The sequence below is a fragment of the Gekko japonicus genome, unplaced genomic scaffold, assembly GCF_001447785.1.
Source record: "Gekko japonicus isolate JY-2015 unplaced genomic scaffold, Gekko_japonicus_V1.1 scaffold1710, whole genome shotgun sequence".
In the NCBI taxonomy this organism is placed as follows: domain Eukaryota; kingdom Metazoa; phylum Chordata; class Lepidosauria; order Squamata; family Gekkonidae; genus Gekko; species Gekko japonicus.
This window is the reverse complement of record NW_015164239.1, coordinates 1-23,637: the sequence shown is the minus strand read 5'-3', so window position 1 is coordinate 23,637 and position 23,637 is coordinate 1. Positions and strand designations below refer to the sequence as shown.

Genomic DNA, 23,637 nt, shown 5'->3' with positions numbered 1-23,637 from the left:
TAACCCTGTTAGAAAAGACCCACCTCATATCCTCCAGGCTGTGAGTCTGAGACGAGGCACGTTGTGGTACAGTATCTGGCCATTCTCTGTCAAGAGCAGGTCCTTCACGTGAGGGAAATGCATGAACGTCTTGTTGGACAAGCGCAGAAGCAGAGGGAACCATGCTTGCCTCGGCTACCAAGGGGTCACAAAAAGGCAGTCCGGCTTGTGACGCAGTATCTTGTTTAGCTTTCTCGTGATGAGAGGTATCGGTGGGAACAAGAACAGAGATTTCTCCTGCCAGGGAATCAGAAAGCCATCCCACAGGGAACGGGGGTCTGTGCCCCCTCTGCAGAAAAATTGGGCACATTTGGAATTTGCCCTGGTAGCGAAGACATCTATTTGTGGATGGCCCCCCCAGTGGCTACTAGCCACAAGGTATAGATAGGAACTCACAGGCTGGGGCAGGTGATGCACTGTATTCTTGGTGCTTGGGGGGGGGACAACAGTAGAAACCTTGTCCCTTTTCTGCAGGAGGGACCACTTCTATGGCATTCTTTTCCAGTAATTGTTGCACCTCCTGCAGGAGGGCAGGTGAAATCGCGGTAGAACCAAAGACTGGTTCTGAGGTCGAGTGAATCAGTTCTATCACGTAGCCCTTGGAAATGATGGAGAGTACCCACACATCCGATGTTATTTGGCTCCACACAGGGTAAAAGGAGCCCAGGCGGGTATCCCCAAAAGTGGGGGGGGAACGGAGACTGGGAATAGGGTTGAGAATCAAATGCCCTGTTTAGAGGCTTTGGTCACCTTCCCCTTAACCTGGTTGGAGGTCTGATGAAACCTAGACTTCTGAGAATAAGCAGACCTGGAAGAGAATTGAGAGTTCCTCGATTTCCAGGAGCCATCTGGAGATTGCCGGTTGTAGGGTTTCCTGTTGGTTCGAGGCCAAGGCTTGAAATTTGTGAGGCCTGTAAGAGGAAGAGATCCCAAGACTCCATGACGCCTTAAGGCTCTTGTCCATTTCCTGTAGGACAGAGTCTGTGGTAGAATGGAATACGCCTTGACCATCAAAAGGTAAGTCCTCTATGAATGCTCTAGTGTCTATCTGGAGGGATGTGGTGTGAAGCCAGGAATGATGCCAAAGGGCTACCGCAGATGATATCGTCTTGGCACTGGTGTCCAAGCTGTGTTTAGCAGAGTTGATAAGTTGTTTCGCCAACACCATGCCCTCCTTTTGTATTCTTCAAGCCGCATCCAAGTGTTGTGTAGGAAAATGTACCAAGAGGAGTGATATTTGTTCCCACAAGGAATATTCATACCTCCCCATACAAGCCATGTAATTGGCGGTCTTCACACCCAGGAAACCCACCAAATAAAAACGTCTCCCAAACGCATCCAGCTTCCTGCTTTCTTTATCCACTGGGGTAGAGTGCGGTTTTTTGCTCTTGCTCGATAGGGTGACCACCATTGAGTTAGGCTTGGGGTGGGAACATAGAAACTCAGCTCCTGACTCCTGAGTCTTGTACATATGATCCAGTCTCCTAGAGGAGACCAGGGTAGAAACAAGTGTATCCCAATGTGATTTAACCACTTCCAGCAGGACCTGAGTTAATAGGAGAGCTACCAACGTCGACGTATCCAACGATATGATGTCGAAGATGGCATCCGTGACCTGGGGTTGAGGTTGAGGTTGAGAGATGGCAATTCCCAACGAATGGGCCATTCTCTTAATCAAGTCTCCATACGAGCGGAGGTCCTCCTAAGGGGAGATAAGTAGGTCGTCTGCCACCTGCTGACTTGGTGAGGGGCGTGAAGTGGAGGCTGGAGCATCCGAACCGCCTCCATCTGAGTCAGATCCTGTGGAGTGAGATGTGTCCTCATCACCCGACTCCTCATGCGGAACGCTCAATGGCATCCAGTGGAGGAGGAAGTGCTGGAGGTGGAGGTGCCACCAGTGGCAATGGGTTGGAGCCCTTCTTAGTGGAACCCTTCAGTATTGATGGGCGCTCACAAGCCGTCGAAGGTACCAGTGTCGGGGTAGCCTGGTCCCTTACAGGAGAGCGGGCCCTATGGGAGACACTGGATCTCTGATCCCAATCCACTGTCCTGCCCTGCTGTAGCCAAGGAAATGATGTAGCCAGAGGGAAGGCTCCGTACATATACTGGAACTGTCTATGGTCCCAGGGGACCATCATGGGCACTTGTGAGATGGTGAAACCAGGAGGCTGTTGAGGGAGAGGTGATTGGTCCCGAGAACGACTAGTGGGATTCCGATGTCAGGAGAGAGAACAGTCGCATTTCCGCTCTGTTCTACACCAGTGCCGACAGTCTGTGTCGATAGGCGAGCGGGATTGGTCCGAACCCGATGACCCGGAGCTCTTGTGGACGGCCAGCTGATGAGGGGAAAGTACCTCAACTTCCAATCCCGATGGGTGGCCACCCAGCATCGGGGAGTCGAACTGCTGTATCGGTGAGTCCAGCAGCATAATTGGAGGAATTGCCAACACAGTGGAAAAGCTCGGCGACAGCAATCGCAGTAGGGGATTAACAGCCTGCACAATGGAACTTGATGCCGTACTCTCAGGAGCCGATTTAGAGCCAGTCTTAGTGTGCCTGTGCTTCCCCTCAGTGTGGCTCTTGCCATCCTTCCTTTTCTTGGATGTCAGTGTACTGTACTGTACTGACCAGGTCGATTGCGTTGGTGCCATCGTTGTCTGCATCCCAAAATTATTGGGAGCTGTATCTGGTGACTCGGAGGCTCGGGGTCGATACCAATCGATGCCAATCTATTGGTGCCGATCGAGGTCGGTCCGTCGGAGTCAAAATGTTTACCTCCTGTTGACTGGAAGCCATCGAAGCCGGACGTAAGGCAGATTCAAGGAGAGCAACGTGAAGTCTGGCAGCTCTATTTTTCCTAGTTTGATTCAAAAACTTGGTGCAATGGACACAGGAATCAGTTCTATGCGCCTCACCCAGGCAGATCAAGCACAAGGAGTGTTCGTCTGGCTGCGTGAGCTTATCTGCACTGAGTGCCGTTTGAAGAACCCCCACTTCTTTGCCATAAGAGGAGGGCAGGACCGTGAGGAGCCCGTGAGGGGGGAAGGCCGACCAAAGTCGGCAAAAGAAATTACCGGTTCTTTTTTAGAAATAAGAGAAATAAAACTAAAAAGGAAAAAAATAATAAAGAAAAGAAAGGATAGGGACCAAAGGAAGAAAAAATTGTCTCTAAGAGCACAAAAGTTCCCAGACCGAAGCAGATTGTGCAATCAGCGTGGCAGTCAGAAAAGAACTGTCGGGATACCAGGGCCCCACTCTCCAAGCATGCGCAGTAGGAGTTACTGCGCATGCTCGGAGGCGGGGCTCCAAATCCTCTCAAGCTTGACAGAAGTTTCCCAGTTCGGAGCCGGTGCAGGCGCCTAACCCATAGGTGAGATGCATAGAGACCACGAAGAAGATCGAGTTGTTCCCCTCCTCCCTTCTCACCATCTCTGCCCAAGAGACAGAGGAGAATCTGCATGCAAGAGGGCCTGCCTTACTTGCCCCCTCCTTCCTGTTGTAAGGGGCAGCATGCCAACAGTGAAGCTGTGCTCTTCCTCCTTCTATCGGTGACTTGAGTCAGGGATGGGGCAGTGTGCATGGTCTCTCTCCCACACCCCCTTCCTCCTGACCACCTAACTGTCTGTAGCTCAGTCATGAATTTCAGGTCTATGCATGGAATAAGTAGTCAGGCACCTAGGTAAGAATTTTTACCACAGTCTGAGATCTTAAAGAGGAAAAGATCTTTAGTCACTAAAATACACTCTCAATTAACAAGTGCACATTACTGTATATCAAAACACTGCAGACTTTTAAAAAGAACATAAAACATATGAGGCTAACTAGGTTATACAGCCATCGGTGTTATTTTGGCATTCCCTTCCCTGGAATGGACATAAACCAGCAGGAACTTTGAAAACAAAGACTAGCCAAGGCAGACTTCATTCTATTTGCTCCCTGTTCTGAGTCTTGGGCTTGAGTGCTGCTGGTAGGGGTGTTCAGGCCCTTCAAACCTCTCTGTTCTAGTTGAGGAAGTTAAACTTTGCCAACTATCACAAAGCTGGGAATGGATCTCCACATGTACATTTCCTCCAATCTAATTAAGCTGCACACCCCCAACTTTTTATGAACCCACTTACTATATCCAAAATGCCATCTATCCTGCCCCTTCCTGGCAGGTGTGCAAATGGTTATTCCCCATTCTGGCTATTTGTCTCCATAAAGGAAACTCCTCTTCTCCAAGCCTGCAATTTTAGAAGTTGATAGTTCTGTTCCCAGAGAAAGAATCCTGCACCTCTCTGTATCCTAATAATGATATGCATATCCTATTCTTACATAGAGCTCCTAGTAATATCCTGTCCATAACACTAACCAGGTCCATGCCCACTGAGCTTCAGCAAAGCTACAGTATCTGGTGCTCTCAGACAAGCCAGTAGTTCCAGAATATTTGCACTTTATACTTTACCAGGCCACCAATTCCACTTTTTAAACTTCAATATGAACAGTTAAAGAGTTCTGGAATTCTGAGAGTTTAGTTTATGCACAAGTTCAACCTTCAGGGGTTACCATGATTTCCCATACCCACCCTCCTTCATGTCCGAGTAAGTTACCTGTCCCAAGTTTAGCAAAGACCTGCATAGATTCATCAAAGCGTTTTTGGCAAAAGAGATTGAAGGCATAGAGATTCTTAATATGATGGATCTGTTGTTGCTTTTCATTATCAGAGTCATCTTTCATATCCTAGTAAGTATAAAGATAGGAAAAATATTTTGTTCAAATGTAAATTTAAGAAACAGTAACGGAATGTTTAAATAAAAATAAGATACCTTGATTGAAAAGAATATGTATAGCTCTTGAAAGCTGCATTTTAAAAAAAATACACTGGCCAGAACCAGCAAAAAAGCAGACAGAGTAGCCAAGAAAAGGAAGTATATATCACAAGACACACATCATTCTCTTTTAGGCAAGCCTCGGCCAGGAGGGAAGTGGAAGGGAGTCCCTTCCCCTCCCCCTTTCTCCTGGCCAGGGCGAGCTGCCGCTGGGAGAAAGGTGGAAGGGAATCCCTTTCAGGACAATCCTGCCCCCTTTCTCCGGGCCAAGGTGAGCTATGGCCAGAAGTGGAAGGGAGCCTCTTCGGGCAATCCCCACCCCTTTTCTCCCGGCCATGGTGAGTCATGCCAGGAGAATGGAGGAAGGGAAGTCCTTTCCAGCAAGCCGTAGCCAGGAGAAATGGGGAACCAAACTTCCTGGACTGGTTCAGTTCAGGTCAGGCCCATTTGGCTCAGTTTGTGGGCCACCCTGAACCCTGAAACAAACCACCTTTCTCAGGTTCATGCCCATCCCTACTCATCTCATAGTTAATGCATCACAAAGAGAAAAGTTACCTATGTAATGCTAAAAATATATAAATAAATATATATAAATATATGTAAACATAACCCATGTAAAAGTAAGCCAACTGCATGTGATTGTTAGGGATTTAGAGCATTAAATATGGGAAAGTGGCAACTGACAGCATCACCTAGAACACCAGGTATATTTAGACCAATGTTGTAGAGCACCTGAATGCCACTGAGTAGCCAGGAAGATTAGTCATACTCTCTACTCTTTCTGCAAAATAAACTTTGTATAAAACAGGACTGTACCACAATCCTGAGATCAAGACCATAAAGAACAGTACACGCTATAAGTTCAGTAACAGAATCCGGAACCAAATTTTCCAAGATGATGGAAATAAAATCAAGATTTTTGTAACACCTTATCATGATCATGGGCCTATAGTGGTGTGGCCTGCAGGCTCTAGGGAGACCTAGTGGCTCCCAGGAAGCCTGTATTGGAGTAGCTATCAGGGCCTACATTTCCCAGGTCCCCTCTGGACTCGGTGATCGGTTAACAGGGGATTTTGGAGAGAAAACTACACCCGCAGGGGAGCAGAGGGTAGTGCCTGGGAAGAAGAGATAAAAGGTCTTGTCCAAAGTGGAAGGGGGTTCTCTCTCTCAGGGAGCAGAGCTGGTAAGGCTGCTGCAGAAAGAGGAATCCCTCATCCAAAAGGGGTGAGTCAGTCTGAGACCAGGTGCATAGAGAAGGATAGGACAGTAGAGTCAGAAGCATTTGGATTTATTATTTTACTGATTTACCTACCATTACTGTGCTCATTTTCCTTACATGTTTTGAACTACAGTTGTTATTAAATCTCTTTAATAAAACTAGTTTGTTACTCTGCCTGGGTCCTCATGCCTCATTTGGTCATATATAAAGGGAAACCTACTGGGAAAGTACTGTATAAAGGAGTAGGGTGGGTGCTCTAGGCCCTCCCAAGGAGACCCATACCAGAATGGTGGCAGCCATTAGAGAACCTTTCTAGCTGCCGCCTGCAACACACCTAAAGGGCCAAATGATACAGGCTTTAAGCTGATGGGCTTAAAGTACTGTTCAGAGACAGCTTCTACAGAGAAGCAGTTTACAGAGGTAAAGAATCAATACAGACTGATGGTCTCCAACCCACCACTTACTGCCAACTGCAGAGCCAATTCAAATTGCTTATCTTGGAGAAGCTGCTGAATCTGGGTTGCAATAGAAACTGGGATAAGTCGCCAAACAAAATGATTGCTGGCCACATACACAATATTTGTACTGAAAAAAGAAGAAAAGACCAGTTAGCAACATTCCATAATAAAATGGAAGATGTGCGTTCCCCAAATATTTTAAAAAGACAGCAAACATTGCTGATTCACACAACAATACAGTTCACCAAGAGAAAAAGAAAGACAACTAAAACATTCATACCCTCCTGAAGTAATGAATCGTGGCCTCTGCAGCTCAATACTCTGTACCAGGAGACGGGGCTCATAAGTACGGATCTCTACATACCTTGGCAGTACTGCCACAATATAAGGAGGTTGATGCTCTGTTTTAGAAATGCAATAGTCAGCAATAGTATATGATACTAGATCAATGTCCCCATATATATCTTCAGAAATGGTAAATTACTTCTATAAAAATTACCTTAGCTGTTGCTGTGCTTATTTGCTTTATACTTTTGAGCCTTTTTATTGTGCACTAAAAGAACTTTACTAAAGTAGTTCTATGTTCGCTTTAAACTACATTATTCATAATGGAAATGAATGTCAATCACATTTTCATAATTTCTATCACACAGAACAATGTGAAGTCAATGCCAACATTTGTCAAGCCGTTTTAATTTGTTTGACTCATACGAGATCAGTATGGGAGACAGCAGTTGCCATTGAATTAAATGAGGACAAAGAACTAGGTGCTTACCCATGGCTATTGGGATATCAGTCCAGTTCAAGGCACATTTCTGTGTGCACATCCCTTCTTCATTTAGCACAACAGTTAAGTCATCTTGGCCTACAGCAACTTTGCCACCTGCCAAAGGGGCTACCAGTGGCTCAAGCTGCTTTCCTGTGGGGAAGAGTTCTTTGATGGAGCCCTTTCCATCCACCTGTGAGAAGAAAAATCACAATCCCTCATACCAGCTAAACAAAACACCACCACAGAACAGCCCTTGATACTCCAAAATGTGTGTCCTCACCCCCAACAGCCCATGCACCAAGATTACTTGACTACAGCTTTTAGAAGTGGAAACTAAAGTGAGCCTCCGTGTTCAGAAGCAGCATATTACCAAATACCAGTTGTCGTGTGGTGATAACCTTCTTGCCCTGCTGGTGGACTTCCCAGGGTATCTGGTTGGCCACTGCAGGTAATGGGATGGTGCAAGAGCTTGCTGATGCAGTAGGGCTCTTCTGATGTTTTTATGAGCTAAAAAACTGCAGACCTGACACCTGTGTGCTTTCTCAGTACACCCAATCATGAATAACTTACAAGGACAGGCCATCGTGTGGAAAGTGCCAGTAAGTCACAGCCAACTTATGGCAACCTTGTAGCATTTTCAAAGCAACAAATGAACAGAGATGGTTTGCCATAGTCTGCCTCTACACAGCAACCCGGGACTTCTTTGGCAACCACCGCTGACCCTGCTTAGCTTCCTAGGTCTAACGAGCTTGGGCTACCCTGAGCCATCCAGGTCATCATACTTCACTGCATATCAGAAACTCATGCTGTAGTCCTTCCTCCCTTCCACTTCCACCGAGTTTAAAAATAACTTTTCTTGATTAGTTCAAAATCTTGTTCTTACCCTTATTATATAGTAGTCCCTCTTGAAGCCCACACAGATGGAATTTTTACACCATGCCATTGACTTGGGTACATCTGGCACACTTAAGTCTCCCTGTACAACAAAGAGAGGAAAAGCCTAGTCGATTGTCATCAGGATTTTCAGCACAGTACTTCAGTGTGGTAGCTTGTCCTACAGACTCAAAACACACATGTGGCAGCATCCCCTACCCTTACATACTGCCATCTTAATCATCTCTCACAAAGCAAACTTGATAACATAAATGAAAAATAATGTCATTTCAGATTTACTCTTATTTGGGGCCAATTCTAACATTTTTTCCTGTCTCTACAGAGGAAATAACACTTGAAGCAACAGGTGAGAAATATTAAATGGGGGGGGGAGAGAGAGAGAGAGTTAAGTGCCATCAAGTCGCTTTTGACTTATGGTGACCCTATGAATTATCTCCGAAACGTCCTATCGTTAGCCTTGTTCAGGTCTTGCAAACCGAGGGCTGTGGCTTCTGTGACTGAGTTAATCCATCTCATGTTGGGTCTTCCTCTTTTCCTGCTGCCTTCAACCCTAGCTGTGGCCACCCCAGGGGGCAGTGGGACATCATAACTGACTTCCATTGACAGTAGAGACTCACCAGACACAATGGTGTTCCTTAATTGCCTCTTTATTGGATACAACAAATTCCACGCAGGCTTCCTCACAAGTGTAGTTCCCTTCACCTGCCAATTTCTGGCCGTTCAAACTTCAGGGGGCTGAGTTGTGCCTCTGACTTAGGGCAGGTCCACCGGGCATGTCCCAGTTTGGTAGCTCTTTATCTCACGCCAGCTTCTCCTTTAGGTTCCTCTTTCTTCCTACTTTGCACTCCCTCAGTTTTGCTCAGCCAGCTTGTATCCCTCACCTCCTGTGTCTCTTCTGACATCACCCTTTTGATCCCTGGGGCTGTGCCCATGCTGGTCAAGCCCAGCACCATCTCTCCCTTCTCAAAACCTTGTTGCTCTCTTAAACCCTTCCTTGTCTTCAGCTTAAAAATGGATTAGATAGATTCATAGAGACAGATTCATGCTCTTATCAGCTTTAAAAGGGGATTAAATAGATTATTGGAGTATAAATCTATCAACAGATAATAGCCATGGCAACTGAGGGGAACCTCCACATTCCTCTGAATCCCAGAGCCAGGAGGCCACATCAGGGGAAGGCCTTGGCCTCTATGCCCTGTTGTTGGCCATCCAGAGGAACTGGTTGGCCACTGTGTGAGACAGGATGCTGGACTAGATGGACCATTGGTCTGATCCAGCAGGGCTCTTCTTATGTTCTTATCAGTCTTGCCTCGCTCTATTGGGTTTACATAGGACTGCTACTGTCTTCTCACAAGGTGCCCCTCCCTATCATGGAGCAGTGGCTGCCTTTTGCCCAGGAAGTGAAGCCTACTTTGGCCTCTACTTCTGCCTTTGTGCCACACTAACATTACTGTATTTTCCAGTGACTCTTGCCTTCTCATAATGTGGCCAAAGTACAATAGCCTGTTTAGTCATTTAGCTTCTAGGGAGAGTTCAGGCTTGATTTGATATAGAACCCACTTAATTGTCTTTTTGGTAGCCCATTAAAATTCTCTTCTAACACCACACTTCAAATGAATCTGCTTTCTTTCTAACAGTTTTCTTCATTGTCCAACTTTCACACCCATACATAGTAATGGGGAATACTACACTATAAATTAGCTTGATCTTGGTCACCAGTGATACATCCTTATACTTAAAGGATCTTTTCTAGCTCCTTCATGGTTGCTCTTTCTAGTCTCCTCAATCTCCTTCTGATTTCTTGGTTGCAGTCTCCCTTTTGGTTGATAACTCAGCCAGAGAACAGAAAATCTTGAACAATTTCAATTTCTTCATCATCATCCTTAAAACTGTGAAATCCCTCAGTGGTCATTACTTCCTGATGTTCAGCTGTAATCCTGCTTTGACAATTTCTGCCTTAACCTTCATCAGAAGTTGTTTCAAGTCTTCACTATTTTCCACCAGTAATGCAGTGCCATCTACATATCTCAAACTGTTAATGTTGCTTCCACCAGTTTTCCATATATGTTCTGCATATAGATTGAACAGACTGGGAGATAAAATACATGCTTGTCTGACACTTTTATCAACTGAAAACCATTCTGTTTCTTCATATTCTGTCCTAACAGTTGCCTCTTGTCCTGAGTATGGGTTGTGCATCCAAACAATCAAATATTGTGGCACACCAATTTCCTTTAAAACCAACCATAGCTTTTCATGATCAACACAATCAAAAGCTTTGCTGTAATATATGAAACACCAGGTGATCTTCTCCTGAAATTCTCTTATGCACCAACCTACTCCCAAACGAAACTACCTGGTACATTAAGATCTTTGTTACTTAAGATCTCCACTACTTTGGAAATACAGTTTGTAGCCACTGGGCTTTCTCAACATCAGTGTCACTACAATGGAATTATTTTCCTTGTGCATTCAAGAGCCAGGCAAAGATGGCGCTTTTTAGGACAGCCCCTGAGGACTAGATAAGACTCCCTTGGTGCTTTTGTCTTTCATTTTGTTGATGGTTTCTGCCTCTACTTGTGACTTTCCTGGCTTATGTGTTACTATGTTTTGTCTTTTTTGCTCATATTTTTAACCAATATTGTTTGTTTTAATTGACTGTTGGTCACTGCCTTGCCAATTCTATGAAATTAAAGGGTGGGATAGAAATATTGTAATAAATTCAATAAATAAATAAGGAACAACTGGTTTCTGTGGGTTGCTACCTGACATTAGCCTAACCTGCAGCTGAACCTGAATTACCTTACATGTGCATGCTACACAATTCTAAAACTGAAGCTAAAATCAGCTAGCATTGCAATCCAAGTAACAAAGAAAAATTTATGTCAAGGGACCTGCAGTTCATGGAAGTCTCTGTCTTTCCAATAATAGAGCTGTAGCTTCTTTTTCACTGCTACGCACATCCTCAGGACTTCTTCTCCCGTATCAGAATGCTGTGAAAATGAAACGGATTCTAGGTATTAATGGTGGAAGGCTGGCTGTTCTCAACAGCCAAAATGCTACAAACATAGCACCCTAAAAGCCCAGATTCTGTTACCAGAGCCTTCATATTATATTAGTTTGCCTACTTTACTCAATGTCTAACATTCAGTATTTTCAGAAATTGGAACTGGAATTGTTTTCCAAGGTATTGAGAAGTAGCAGGACAAAATATGACAGCAGTGCTTCTTCCAGCTCTGCACTGTGCCTATGTAAGTCCCTCACTGATATAAACCCATACAGCACAACAAATAAACAAAAAGACACCTCAAGGAAGTGCCTTCCTGCCGTCATCAACTGGCAGCCAACTAGCACCCCTTGTAGGCTTATACACAACCAAGAGAAAAAACAGGGAAAATCTATTCCAGGCTGCTTCTAGCTCTTCTTCCTAGGATACCGAGGTCTTTGGCTTCACTGGCCTATGCAGAGGTCAGTCAGGAATACAGATGTGCCAAATGTTTTGATACCCGATTGGGCTGAATTCCCAAAATTTTAATTGTGGTGTGATCTTTTTCCACCCCAGGATAAATTCAACCACACCCATCCTAGTGTAGAACCTGCCATTAAAGGCAAGCAGTATCAGTCTTATTCACTGTAAAACCTATTCCCAAAGTGTTATTGTCAGCAGTGTTCCCTCTAAGCTGAGTTAGTGTGAGCTAGCTCACAGTTTTTTAGCCTCCAGCTCACAGATTTTTGTCTTAGCTCAGGAAGGACGGCTCCAGAGCAAACTGATTTATGCAGTCACCAAATCGCTCACTCACAACTTTAAGGCCTGTAGCTCACAAAGTAGAATTTTTGCTCACAAGACTCCACAGCTTAGAGGGAACATTGATTGTCATATGTAATTAACAATCTACATCTTCTCATCAAATTATCCTTCTGTTTCATTTTCATTTCACATGATTAAGATCTCACACAGCTGACAAAATCAGGCCCCCTTTTGGAACTGGAAACATATACTCAGTTTCCCCTCCTGTACTTGCCTGCAGGTCACAGGTGAAGAGAGTTGCTCCCTTAGCTTTGGAAACTGCCATGATTTGCTGAAACGTCAACAGGTCATGAACATAAATGCTGTTTTCTGTTTGGGAAAAGACAGCTAAATTATTGTTGCACCATAAAAGAATAAAGCTGAAATTCCTCCATCTTTCTCAAACCACTTTCAAAGTTAAAAAGAGACAAGTGTGTGTGTATACACACATACAATTATGATACCTTAAAGACAAAGGATGGATAAGATTGAACAGTGCAACATTTCTTACTGCCTTGCTGATGCCAACGTAACTGTTGTAAATTTTAGAGACGGACATGAACCAACTCACGAATTAAAGTTCATCATGAATTTTGAGCGGTTTGTCATTCGCAAAGCGATGTTCATGGAAGGGCGCCTGGCACAAACATTCCATGAACTTTGGTGCTGTTTGTGGCGGTTCATGAATTGATACATTTCCAGACAGTCTCCACTCAAACTGTTTACAAAACATAAAGGCAAGGGGGGGGGGGGGCCGGAATTCACCAGACTTTGAAACAAAAATTGAAGCCACTGCTGGCTGCCAGTAACAGAGTTCCCATTCTGCTCTATGGGATCAGAAAGCTATATATATATATGCTCAGCTCCACACCCTTTTGTCTGTTGGCTGTTTGCATCGCAGTTACACAGAGAGGCAGGGAACTTGTTAAAAGCTAACTAGCAGAGCACATTCATTTACTCCCTCCTGATTGTGAATTCCCCTTCCCCACTGGGGTTTAAGTGGTAGGTAGACTCAGGGCTCTGAGCCACCCCATCTCTCTGCTCATGCTGAGCAGAGGGGCTGAGCTACTGGGTGCCTTGACTGAGTGAGGACCCATGTTTTATACCCTCCTCCTGACTATGAACTGGTCTCCCTGCTGGGGTTTGGGTGTTAGTGGACTCAGGGCTCATGGCCACGCAAGAGAGGTCAGGCCAGATGACAGCCTTGTGTGACCAGTATTCCAGGGGATCGGCGTCTGCGGTCTCAGGGGACTTGGCGAGGTACTCCCTCGCCATCACCTCTGCCAAATTCTCCGCCACTGCACACCTGGCATCCCCATCGCTGCTGACTTCCTGGTTCACTATTGACAATCAGTAGCGGCGCTTCTCCCTCGTTGGGCTCTTTGAGGCAGAAGTGTTGGGCTGCGGCCCTCCTCCTCCCCAGTCTCTTCCAGCTGCTGTTTCCTCTGGCCACGTCTGTTGGCCTGTAGCCTCCGCAATCTTTGCAGAGCTCACACTTCCACTGCAAGACCTTTGTATTCAGGAGAGCAAAGCTTCCTTTTGTCTGGGGGTCACAGTCTATACAGGCCAGCTTGTACTCTCCTTTATTGCAGAGAGGATGCAACCTGGTGGTGATGCCTTCCTGCAACCTCTCTGCCAAGGCACTGACCCACTGTAGTGTGTAGCTTGCAGAGGGTCCATTCTATACATTTTTGAACCTGTGCCTGACCTTTCCCCAAAAAGCACTTTCTTGCCTTGAACTTAGTCCTGTTGGCTTTGCAGTGCCACTGGTTCTGCTGGGCACATTGCACTGGTTTTGCTGGGCCTGCAAAAATGCCCCTCACCTTCAGTTTCTACTGCAGAGATTTTCTGGGACTTTGATTCTGTTCTGTTGGGCTTCTATTGCCCTTGCTTTTTTCCTCCATTGGAAACAATAGAGGATGGGGGCACCTTTTGGGGGGGCCGTAACTTGGACCCTGTAAATCCAATTGTCACCAAACATGGAGGGCAGATAGAGGCACCCTGATATCTGCTGTGATTTTGGTGTCTCTAGCTTGAACAAGAACTATTCTATACACTCCTGAACCTGCACCTGTCATTTCTACAGAAAGCACTTTCCTGTGGGCAACTTTTGGGGGGCCAGAACTCGGACCCCGTAAATCCAATCCTCACTGAACTTGGAGGGCAGGTAGAGGAGAGTCAGTTAAAGAGTCCCTGAAAGTTGGTGTCTCTAGCATGGCGGGGGGGGGGGGCATTCTACTGTGTCACAATCGTAACAAGCCAAACCAGTTTGTCTAGCGTCAAAAAGTCTGTGATGGTCCATGGTTTGCAAACAGGGCATGCCACAAACAGAACCACATTTTCCTGGTTCATGCCCATCCTTAGTAAATTTATCTGTACCACACTTTTCTTCCCAATGGGCACATGAAACAGCTTATAATATTGTTTACTCCTCCTCCATTTCATCCTCGCACAATAATAACTGTGAGGTAGGTTAGGCTGAGAGTAAGGGACTGGCCCAAGATTACCCAGCAAGGTTACATGGCAGAGCAGGGATTCAGATCTGCATCCCCAGAGCCTGGTCTTACACTAACCACTACACCACAATGTTTCTCAAAACTGTTGCTAAACTGTTCTGTTGCTAAAGAGGATACGTTGTTTGTGGGCTAAATGATGAAAAAGTGCTATGAACTGCTAGATAAAGTTATGAGTAAGAAGATATAATCTGTTTTAAGAGCTTTTTAAAAGACGTTACTGAATATCATAGCTATATCTGGGTGCACAAAAATGTTCTACGGATGTTGGAAGAAAGGACATCACAAATGAAACAGACCAAGGAAAATCATGCTCAGCTGACTAAATGACTCCTTGCCTCAGAATAGAAGTAGCTCAGAACTCAAATAGTTATTTCACTTACCTAACAAACTAACCAAAATTTTGAACTGGGGCACAACATGAATCTAAAAAGAGAGAGAGAATACTGTAAATGAATTACAGTTAAAGCTGTTTTAGAAATTGAATTTACTTACCAAAACAAGGAATCAAAACAGGGTGCATCTAATCTCTGTGCAGGCTACCTACCTCCAACTAAGTGACTTTACGCTGATAGCCATGAACTATGTGACAAAGCAATCAAAGAACCAGGGTGGAAAATTTACAAAACACAAAGTTCCATTATTTTTCCCCAAGGGGGCCTTTTCTTTGCCCTTGGCAGAGGGCCTTCTTTTCCTCAGAGCTGCAGATAGACCTACATCTTGTATCACTTGGAGACACATTTGAGTGGACAACTAGCTTAGAAGGAGAGTGCATAAAAAATTTTCACCCCTCCACCATTCCTCTTCTCAATCTGATGCCACCCCCAGATGCATTATCTGATAAAAGAAGGGAGGGAGGGGGGTCACTGAATTGCATACAGTGTGTTGTTCCACACCAAGGAAAGCACGTTACTTTAATGCTGGCTTTTCTTGCAGCAATTGTAACAAGAGCACTCTTAGAAGCCAAGGTCAGCCACACAACTACTACAAGTGTCAGCTGATCCCATTCAAATGACTTCTGGCCTTCATGTAAATGTTTCCTATGCTAGAATCTTACATGTACCCAAAACTACAACACCCACCTGCTGAATCTTCTTTGAGAAGTTCTTGTGTGATTTCTCTAGTTTCACTTCAAACCTGTTGCAACCTACCAAACAGCAAAGGGAATTTAAAGCAAATATACTTTTCAAATTTACATCCAACATGTGTTGTGTTTTTTTAATCAGCCAAAGCAAAATTCCCTGCAAAGTTCTTTTATCAGTTTAGAGGAGCTGCAAGTCTCACAGGTCCACCTGAGGACTGTAAGAAATTGAGTGACTACACATTACAGCACCAGTAAACTAGACCACAGCCTTGTGATCTTACAAGCTAATTTAACAAAAGGTTTTTAAAAAAAACTTTTCTAGGGAAAAAAAAGCCCCCAACACCCTTTATCTATGCCAAATACTAGTAAATCCAATCTCTACAAAGCACAAATAAAAACACTTCACCACAAGGGTTTAAAAGAGGTTGATGGATACAGACTTACAGCCACTTTCTGATGTCGTAACCTCTCCTGATGTTGATGCAAAAAGGGGGAGAAATTTACCAAGTGAGACAAGAACAACTCAAAACCAGCAAGACTTGTCCGGTACTGACAGACTAAGTTGATAAAAAATTAATTCCATCTTGGGTTTCTCAAAGAATCTAGCCTCCCTGCAAACCTAGCGGAATGAGGTCTCTCTAAGGAGGCAATGAGGTTGTCCAAAAGAGGAATGAACACAACCTCAATCTCACTCTCTATTCTTGTAACTATTCCAAGGAAGAACTTAGAATATTGCTACCCAACTGGTACCCAACATGCCCTCTTCCATCAGCTGCATTCACTAGTACCACCTTCAACCAACATGAAACTTAATTACGGATAACTGTCTTTGCATACATTCACCCTTGTCTCTCCCATTCTTCCACTTTCTTTCCTGTCTTTGCCTTTCCTTTGTTATCTCCCCATCCCCCTTTTCAAAGTGTAAGCTATAGATTTATACAGTTTGGTGAAGGGATCCATGAAAGCAATTCACAATGTAAAACTGTATGTTATACACCGAAAAGAGTTCATTTTTAAGTGATTTACCAGTACAAAGTTATCTGCAATTTTATTATGTGGGGATGCCCTCACAAGATCACTTTATTGACACTGAGAAAAGTCACTTTGTAGAAATGTTTACTTTAGAAATGGTTAAATGAGGCACTTTTGTAGTATGCAAACAATTTCACTCATTTTAAACATATTTATACAGAACTAAGTTCTGTGGGTTTCAATGGGGCTTACTTCAAGTAGATTTAGAAAAGCTCATACTAAATCTTGACTTAGGATAACATAAGGACGACATTTGAACAATATCACTGTTATTGCAGCTGCAAGGCAGAAATGCAATTGGGTGTTGGCTTTCCCATTCTAAATCACATCAAAGTGTGTTTTATACCTGGATTCTCAACATAGGATAAAAATATATCTGAGATGTGTATTCCTGTAGATTTTATACCCCATTCTAATACATTGTGCAGCCCCATAAACCAAATGAAAGAGGAAAAGGAGGGTACACTTGACCCAGTATGTTTAAAACACAAACCATTTTTATTTATTCCAGATAGTAAACTGAAATAAAGAGAAGGCTGAATTTCATGTTTAAACTGCTCTGTAACTGGCAACCTCAGGAGTTAAGTAGGCCAGACATCGAAAATCAGTCTTGTACATCTCCTTCTTACTATTTATTTGTATTTATTTGGCTTATATGCCACCCTTCCCACAAGCAGACTCAGAGCGGGTAACAACAGAACACATCCAACAATTAAAACAAGTTATATAAGCAATAAAAGCAGTTAAAATGAGAAAATTCTGGGTCTAGTTAGCAGCAATTCATGGATCTTGTGATGTTAAAAACCAGAAAACAAAAACAGGAATCCTGCTGACCGAAGGCGCGATAGTAGGTCTTTCACATGGGCAGATTTCACAGGCAAGTTCTCAGCAGGGGAGGCCAAAAATTTGGGCATCCGCCACCTCAGTCAAAGGCATGGCAGAACAGCTCCATTTTACAGACCCTACAAAACTGCAATAAGTCTCACAGGGCCCTGATGTCAAGCGGGAGCGTATTCCACCAGGCTGGGGCCAGGGCCTACAGTGTTAAAGGAGCAGGGTAAGAGTTGATATGATTTTTATCAAGGACATGCCATGGGGCAGAATGGGCTAACCCACCTAATCAATATTTGGCCTAAGCCCAAACTTCACGGCTGTTTTTGAAAAAAACTGGCACTAGCAGGAGACCTGACCACAGATCAGCTGTCACACCCTTAGTGACAGGAGGCCTGTGTTACTCCCTTTGAGCTGCTTATTATGATTCAATTATATATGCTGTGAACCCATGCATAGAGCCTATCACTTTCAAACAACTGTTGAACTAGCTGACACACAAGTGCCAAATTGCCAGAATTTGAATTTTAGGTTTTTGGATTTTTTCTTAAAAGTTTCATGAGAAAAGCCATGTTTTATATGTCTGTAAAATGAGAAATGCTAACTGGATCCTAGTTGTACATTAATACTATGCTTTGGCAATTATGGCATCCAAGTGAGTCTGAGGCTTGTGCATACCCACCACCATGTTCAGAAAAGGACACTGAATAAACCAGTCTTAAGATGTAATTCAGCAAAATTGTTCTATTATGCTAATGCTGTCAAGTCACTGAAAAGCTACAATACAGCAATGCTTGACTACATCTTGACAAACTTACCTATTTCTTTTCGAATTGTGTAAAGGAGAAGGTGTCCTTGTTTTGTCCCAACTAGAAGCCATTCCTCTATTTAAAAAAAACATAAATCCCAATAAGATCCTGTTTCTTTCATTCAGTCCCTACATTTCGTACTAAAAGGTTCCAAAGAAGTAGCCATTTATGTGCCACCATCCCGAGATACCTCTGTAGTAGGCACACAATTTCACTCACTTTTTAAACATATTTCTGCAGAGCTACGTTCTCTGGGTTTCAATGGGACTTACTTCCAAGTATGCTCAATTAGGAATACCCTAGGAATAGGAATATAAAATGCTTCCTGTCCTCATTATTTTCAAGATCAATATGAATTAATTAATTAATTATTGTATGGCACTGTATGTGGTATAGGCAGGAGTTCCTAAGATTGTCTGGCAGCTGTAAGTTCTAGCTCTTTTAGTGGTGCTAGACATATTTTGGGGCTCAGAGAGCTCTGAAAGAGCTGTAACTGACCCGAGGTCACCCAGCTGGCTTCACATGGAGAAGTGCAGAATCAAAGCCAGATCCCCAGATAAGAGTCTGTCACTCTAAACCACTATACCACACTGGCTCTCAGAGATCAATATGAAGAAAACAGTAACACACTGCAACTGAAGTCACAATAAGTTACTGGTGTAATCTTATCTGATTCTTGTTGGCTGAAACTCAAAACTGGTACTTGATGAGGGGATGGGAAAATAGGCTGGATCCAGACTAAATTTTCCATCAGTAGAACAGAACGCTTCTGCCTCTTTCCACTGCAGCCCACTCTTCTCTATAAAATGGTGCTCCTGGGGGACAGGCTACCCTGAGGAAGACTGGGGGGGGGGGCATCTGCTGCAATGGGAGCCGGTTCCTGAAAGTGAAACATCAAACTAAGTAAATGGACATGCATTTTTCTACACTTCTTTAAGGTGCTGAAAACTAGCATAAGGAAAGAACATCATCAACCTTTTCCCAAGCCTTTCCTGGGTATTTAGGTAAAATAACAAAACCATTGGTCTGGTTTTGGATACACAAATCTGATACAGCAAAGCTATTCTCTATTTATACATTTGCAAGCAAGGCTTTTCACTGGTTGATGTTACTAATATATGCATTCAGATTGTGGTTCCCTAATACATCCTTTCAGAAGTTACACCAGTTGCATCACCAAAACATACCCCGCAGTCATGTACTAAAGATTCCATTTCTGTGGGCTTACACAGGAGTAAATCAGTACAGTAACTGCACTGCAAATTACTTATGGCTATGTGGACTATGAAATTGTACCAGGAACTGTTTTTGCCCTCTACTTTTTAAAGGGCACATAATTAAATATTCTTAACATGTTATTAATTTTATACATGGAAAACATGTTCAACTAAAGGAAATACACAAGAAGCATATATATTATAACATACAGCATTGTATATTATCACATAGAGCACCATTAGGAAGCTGTACCCCAACCAAAGCTACTGCATGCACATGGACACAGCAAAATGGGCAGGAAAACCTTAAGGTCTGATAAGGGTCTATTTCTCATCTCTTCCTTCTTGCAGCTCCTGTGCTGCAAACACTCTCTCTCTGTTCAATCCCACCTTTAAGTGATATCTGTCTATAAGCTGATAATAACCTAAGAGAAATTTAGGGAAAGGAAATGCATACTTCCCCCACACACACACACTAATACAATTAGTTATAGCGAATCCACTAGTTTTAGTCTTTTGTTGTTTAGTCGCACAGTCGAGTCCGACTCTTCGCGACCCCATGGACCAGCTCCCACCAGGCCCTCCTGTCTTCCGCCGTCCTCTGAAGTTGGCTCAATTTCATGTTCGTTGCATCGATGACACTGTCTAACCATCTCATCCTTTGCCGTCCCCGTCTTCTTTGACCTTCAATCTTTCCCAGTCTACATGGGTTCAAATTTCAAATGCATCACCCATTATTAAATTCTTACCTAAGCAGCTAAGTAGGGCAAAATAAATAGATCCACTAGACACCATGATTAATTGTATTTATGTAACAGAACGAAGTTTGAGCTCAGTGGAACCTAAGACCAACAAAGTTTCATCCTGGTTATAAGCTTTTGTGTGCATGCACACTTTACATAAATTGGCCCCTCTCCCCATGAAAAAATATCTAAAATAATTAATAATGGGCAATGCTTTCTAACACAATAACATCCAATTTTTAAAATGGAACTGCTCTCAACTTTCTGTTTTCTACCCAAGACTTCTCATCTGAAAGTACAGTCATCTGGGGCAGAATGACTGACTCAGTGAAGCTATAAATAACTCACTTAGATATCATTTGGATGCACAGGTATTTTTAAGGACACAACACACTGCTGCTACTTGTCACACCTTGTGAAATAATTGAGGGGGTTTTTCTGAAGGTATCAAAATTTGAAAAAAAGAAAAAGACAAGGCTCACAATAGTTTAGAATGGATAATAATATAGAAAGCTAGCCTGTTGTGAGAATTCTAAAGTTTATGAATTCTTTAATTGTTCTTAAGGCAAGAATAGGAAATGTCCTGCCTAAGAACTTCCAAGTTACTGTTCTGCACACAGATTACACAGCAAATACAGCATTTTGTATCCAATGTACCTCAAGACATTCATAGACTGTTTCACAATGAAGCAGAAGATGAGTCCCCTTATTTCAACTGGAAGTCAACCCCATGTTCTCTGTAACTTTCAAAGGACATTCCCATACTGTAAATAGGACCTGTATTCCAGGGCCTAAACTCCACAGGGACAGAAGGTGCTGCTCAGCAAGAGAATCTCCCCGGAGCACCCACTTGAGTGTGGTGTACTGCAAGGGGCGATCCTCTCACCAATATTGTTTAACATCTACATGTCCCCCCCACCCAGTTGGTCTGGGAGGTTGGGTTGGTGTATCACCAATATGCAGATGACACCCAACTCCATCTGATATTGAGCAGTTGTCCAGACTCTGCCCCAGAGACTCTGACCAGGGCATTGGAGATCATGGCTGGTTGGTTGCAGCAAAGACGGTTGAAACTCAATCCAATGAAGACAGAGGTCCTGTACTTGAGTCAGGGGGAGGGGAGTTGGGATGGGGATTGGGCTGCCCACCCTGGACGGTGTGTCACTTGCACCAGCCCAGAAGGTGAGGAGCCTGGGGGTGATCCTGGATACCTCACTTTCTATGGAGGCCCAGGTTACCACAGTTGCCAGGTCTGCCTTTTTCTATTTCCAGTAGATCAGGCAATTGGCCCTCTACTTTCCCCCCACCCCAGGACTTGGCTATGGTGACCCATGCAATGGTCACTTCCAGGCTTGATTACTATAACTTGCTTTATGCGGGCTTACCCTTGAGACTGATCCAGAAACTCTTAGTACAGAATGCAGTGGCGCACCTACTGATGCATCGTTTGTGCGGACACACATTCGGCCAGTATTGTGCCGCTTGCACTGGCTACCAATTGAGTACCGAATCCATTTCAAGGTGTTGGTATTAACCTTCAAAGCCTTGCACAGTCAACATATCTGAAGGACCGCCTCTTCCCATACATGCCCTGAAGAACCTTGCGCTCAGAGGATCAGTATCTACTAGTTATCCCCAGCCCAAAGGATGTCTACTTAGCCTCGACCAGGGGCAGGGCTTTCTCCACCTGGTGGAATCAGCTCCCACTGGGGATCAGGGCCCTGCGGGACCTTCTATCATTCTGCAGGACCTGCAAAACGGAGCTGTTCTGCCAGGCCTTCAGTTGAAGTGGCAGGCCTCCCAATTTAGTTGGCCTCCCTGCTCTGCCTCCCAATCTGCTGAAAGGGCCCATTTAATTCCACCTATGGCTCTAGCAGATATGAAACTCTTGCTACCTGTATGAATTTTTGTTGTTTATTGTCTTAACTGATTTTAATGTGATTTTATTGTAGTGAGCATTGGACTCAACTTCTTGTGATCCGCCCTGAGCTCATTTTGAGGAGGGCAGAATAAAAATCTCAAAAATAAATAAATAAAAGTCAACTGTCACTCCCAGGTGTATAGTTACCACATTTTTCAGACATATGATAATCATTCAAGCATTTTCTGGAATGAATTATGGAGTCCTAACAAACCAACCATATTGGTAACAAGACAAAGAATTAATATTCAACTGACCAAGAGGTGGAATTGACAGATTTGAGGTGGGTTCCATTTTAGATCAATCCTTTTCACACACTCTTCTCAGAGAATGGAAGACAAACTATAACAGGCCATGAATAATCATTTACTTTTGTACCTCGGTTTCACTTGAAAGCCCACTAAACAATGCCACTTCACATATTACACTTTTGTAGCCCGCCAATGGGTTACATCTGATGGGAAGCCACATACCTGCTAATTCAGAGGACCATACACCAGTAATCAACTAGCAATCATGATCACTAGGTATGTATCTACCTTGCACCTCCACATGTTTACAGACACTGTACACAGGACACAAGTTCCTTTTCATAAACACAGACATACTAGTCACACAATATGTGAGCATACCTTGAATGTGTACACAGTATTCAGGATCACTCGATCTGAAACTGATCAGATGTGCGCTTGACGTTGAAAGAGAAAAAGCGGAAAGTCTGCTTCCGCTTTCTGATGAATACTAATAGCTGGAACCGGGGCACTGAACCCACTTCAGTGACTGCAAGACCTACCCGGTGGCCACTGTTCCAGGTAGACATGGACCATATATGAACGTGGTACACATTTAATAAGGAAGGAAGGAGGGACAGGTAAGAGAAGCGAGAGTCACAGAGCGACGCCTTTGCAAAAGGCTGACTTGCCCCCAGCCCTAAAGCCGCTGGAACTCCTCGCCCGTAGACCCTCTAGACTCACCCCACGCAGCCAGACAGTCGATCTGCAGCGGCAGCTTTTCCAGAATCTGTACCGGCTCGAAGGCGTCATGCATGATGGCGGCAGGTCAGACCCAGAGGACCCTCTCCCGAAACGGGAGCAGCCACCGCGGCCCACCCAGGAGGACTCGCAGGACTCAGCTTGGCCCCAGCACTAGCGGCCACTCCCTCCTCCCAAGCCGGCCCCGCCTGCTGCATTGCTTCCGGCTCTCGCTTCGCTTCACTTCCGCGGCCAGGCTCCACCTTCAAGAAAGACCCCGGAGTTAGGCCTCCCGTTATCAACGATTTTTCGGGGTGTGTGTGTGTGTGTTTTAAATCGTTGTTCTGTGGATTACAAACTTCGCCAAATTTCATCCACTGTTTTATCGCATTATCCTGTAGTATAGTAAGGCTTTCAAAAATAACAACATATGAATAGTACATGACCTTTTGACTCCTCTGTTTTTCTCTGTCTGCTACTCAACTCAAAAATTTGTCAGCTGACAGTGTGCTCTAGGGGGATGTACTAAAAGGAAGGACAGG

At 44.1% G+C, this 23,637-nt stretch overlaps 1 protein-coding gene across 1 annotated transcript in view; it reads right to left on the bottom strand.

Annotated features, from left to right (window-relative positions):
• Positions 1-23,278, bottom strand: part of VPS39 (VPS39 HOPS complex subunit) — a 43,065-nt gene extending 19,787 nt beyond the window's left edge. Inside the window, exons 1-12 of the mRNA XM_015408613.1 lie at positions 23,099-23,278; positions 18,253-18,318; positions 16,016-16,042; positions 15,570-15,634; positions 14,871-14,913; positions 12,210-12,304; positions 11,082-11,180; positions 8,177-8,269; positions 7,300-7,483; positions 6,805-6,925; positions 6,531-6,651; positions 4,629-4,758 (exon numbers count right to left, since the gene is read on the bottom strand). Of these exons, the coding sequence (XP_015264099.1) occupies positions 4,629-4,758; positions 6,531-6,651; positions 6,805-6,925; positions 7,300-7,483; positions 8,177-8,269; positions 11,082-11,180; positions 12,210-12,304; positions 14,871-14,913; positions 15,570-15,634; positions 16,016-16,042; positions 18,253-18,318; positions 23,099-23,171 (1,117 nt within the window). The 5' untranslated portion in view covers positions 23,172-23,278. The remainder of the gene's footprint in view (positions 1-4,628; positions 4,759-6,530; positions 6,652-6,804; positions 6,926-7,299; positions 7,484-8,176; positions 8,270-11,081; positions 11,181-12,209; positions 12,305-14,870; positions 14,914-15,569; positions 15,635-16,015; positions 16,043-18,252; positions 18,319-23,098) is intronic.
• Positions 23,279-23,637: the final 359 nt, after the last annotated feature.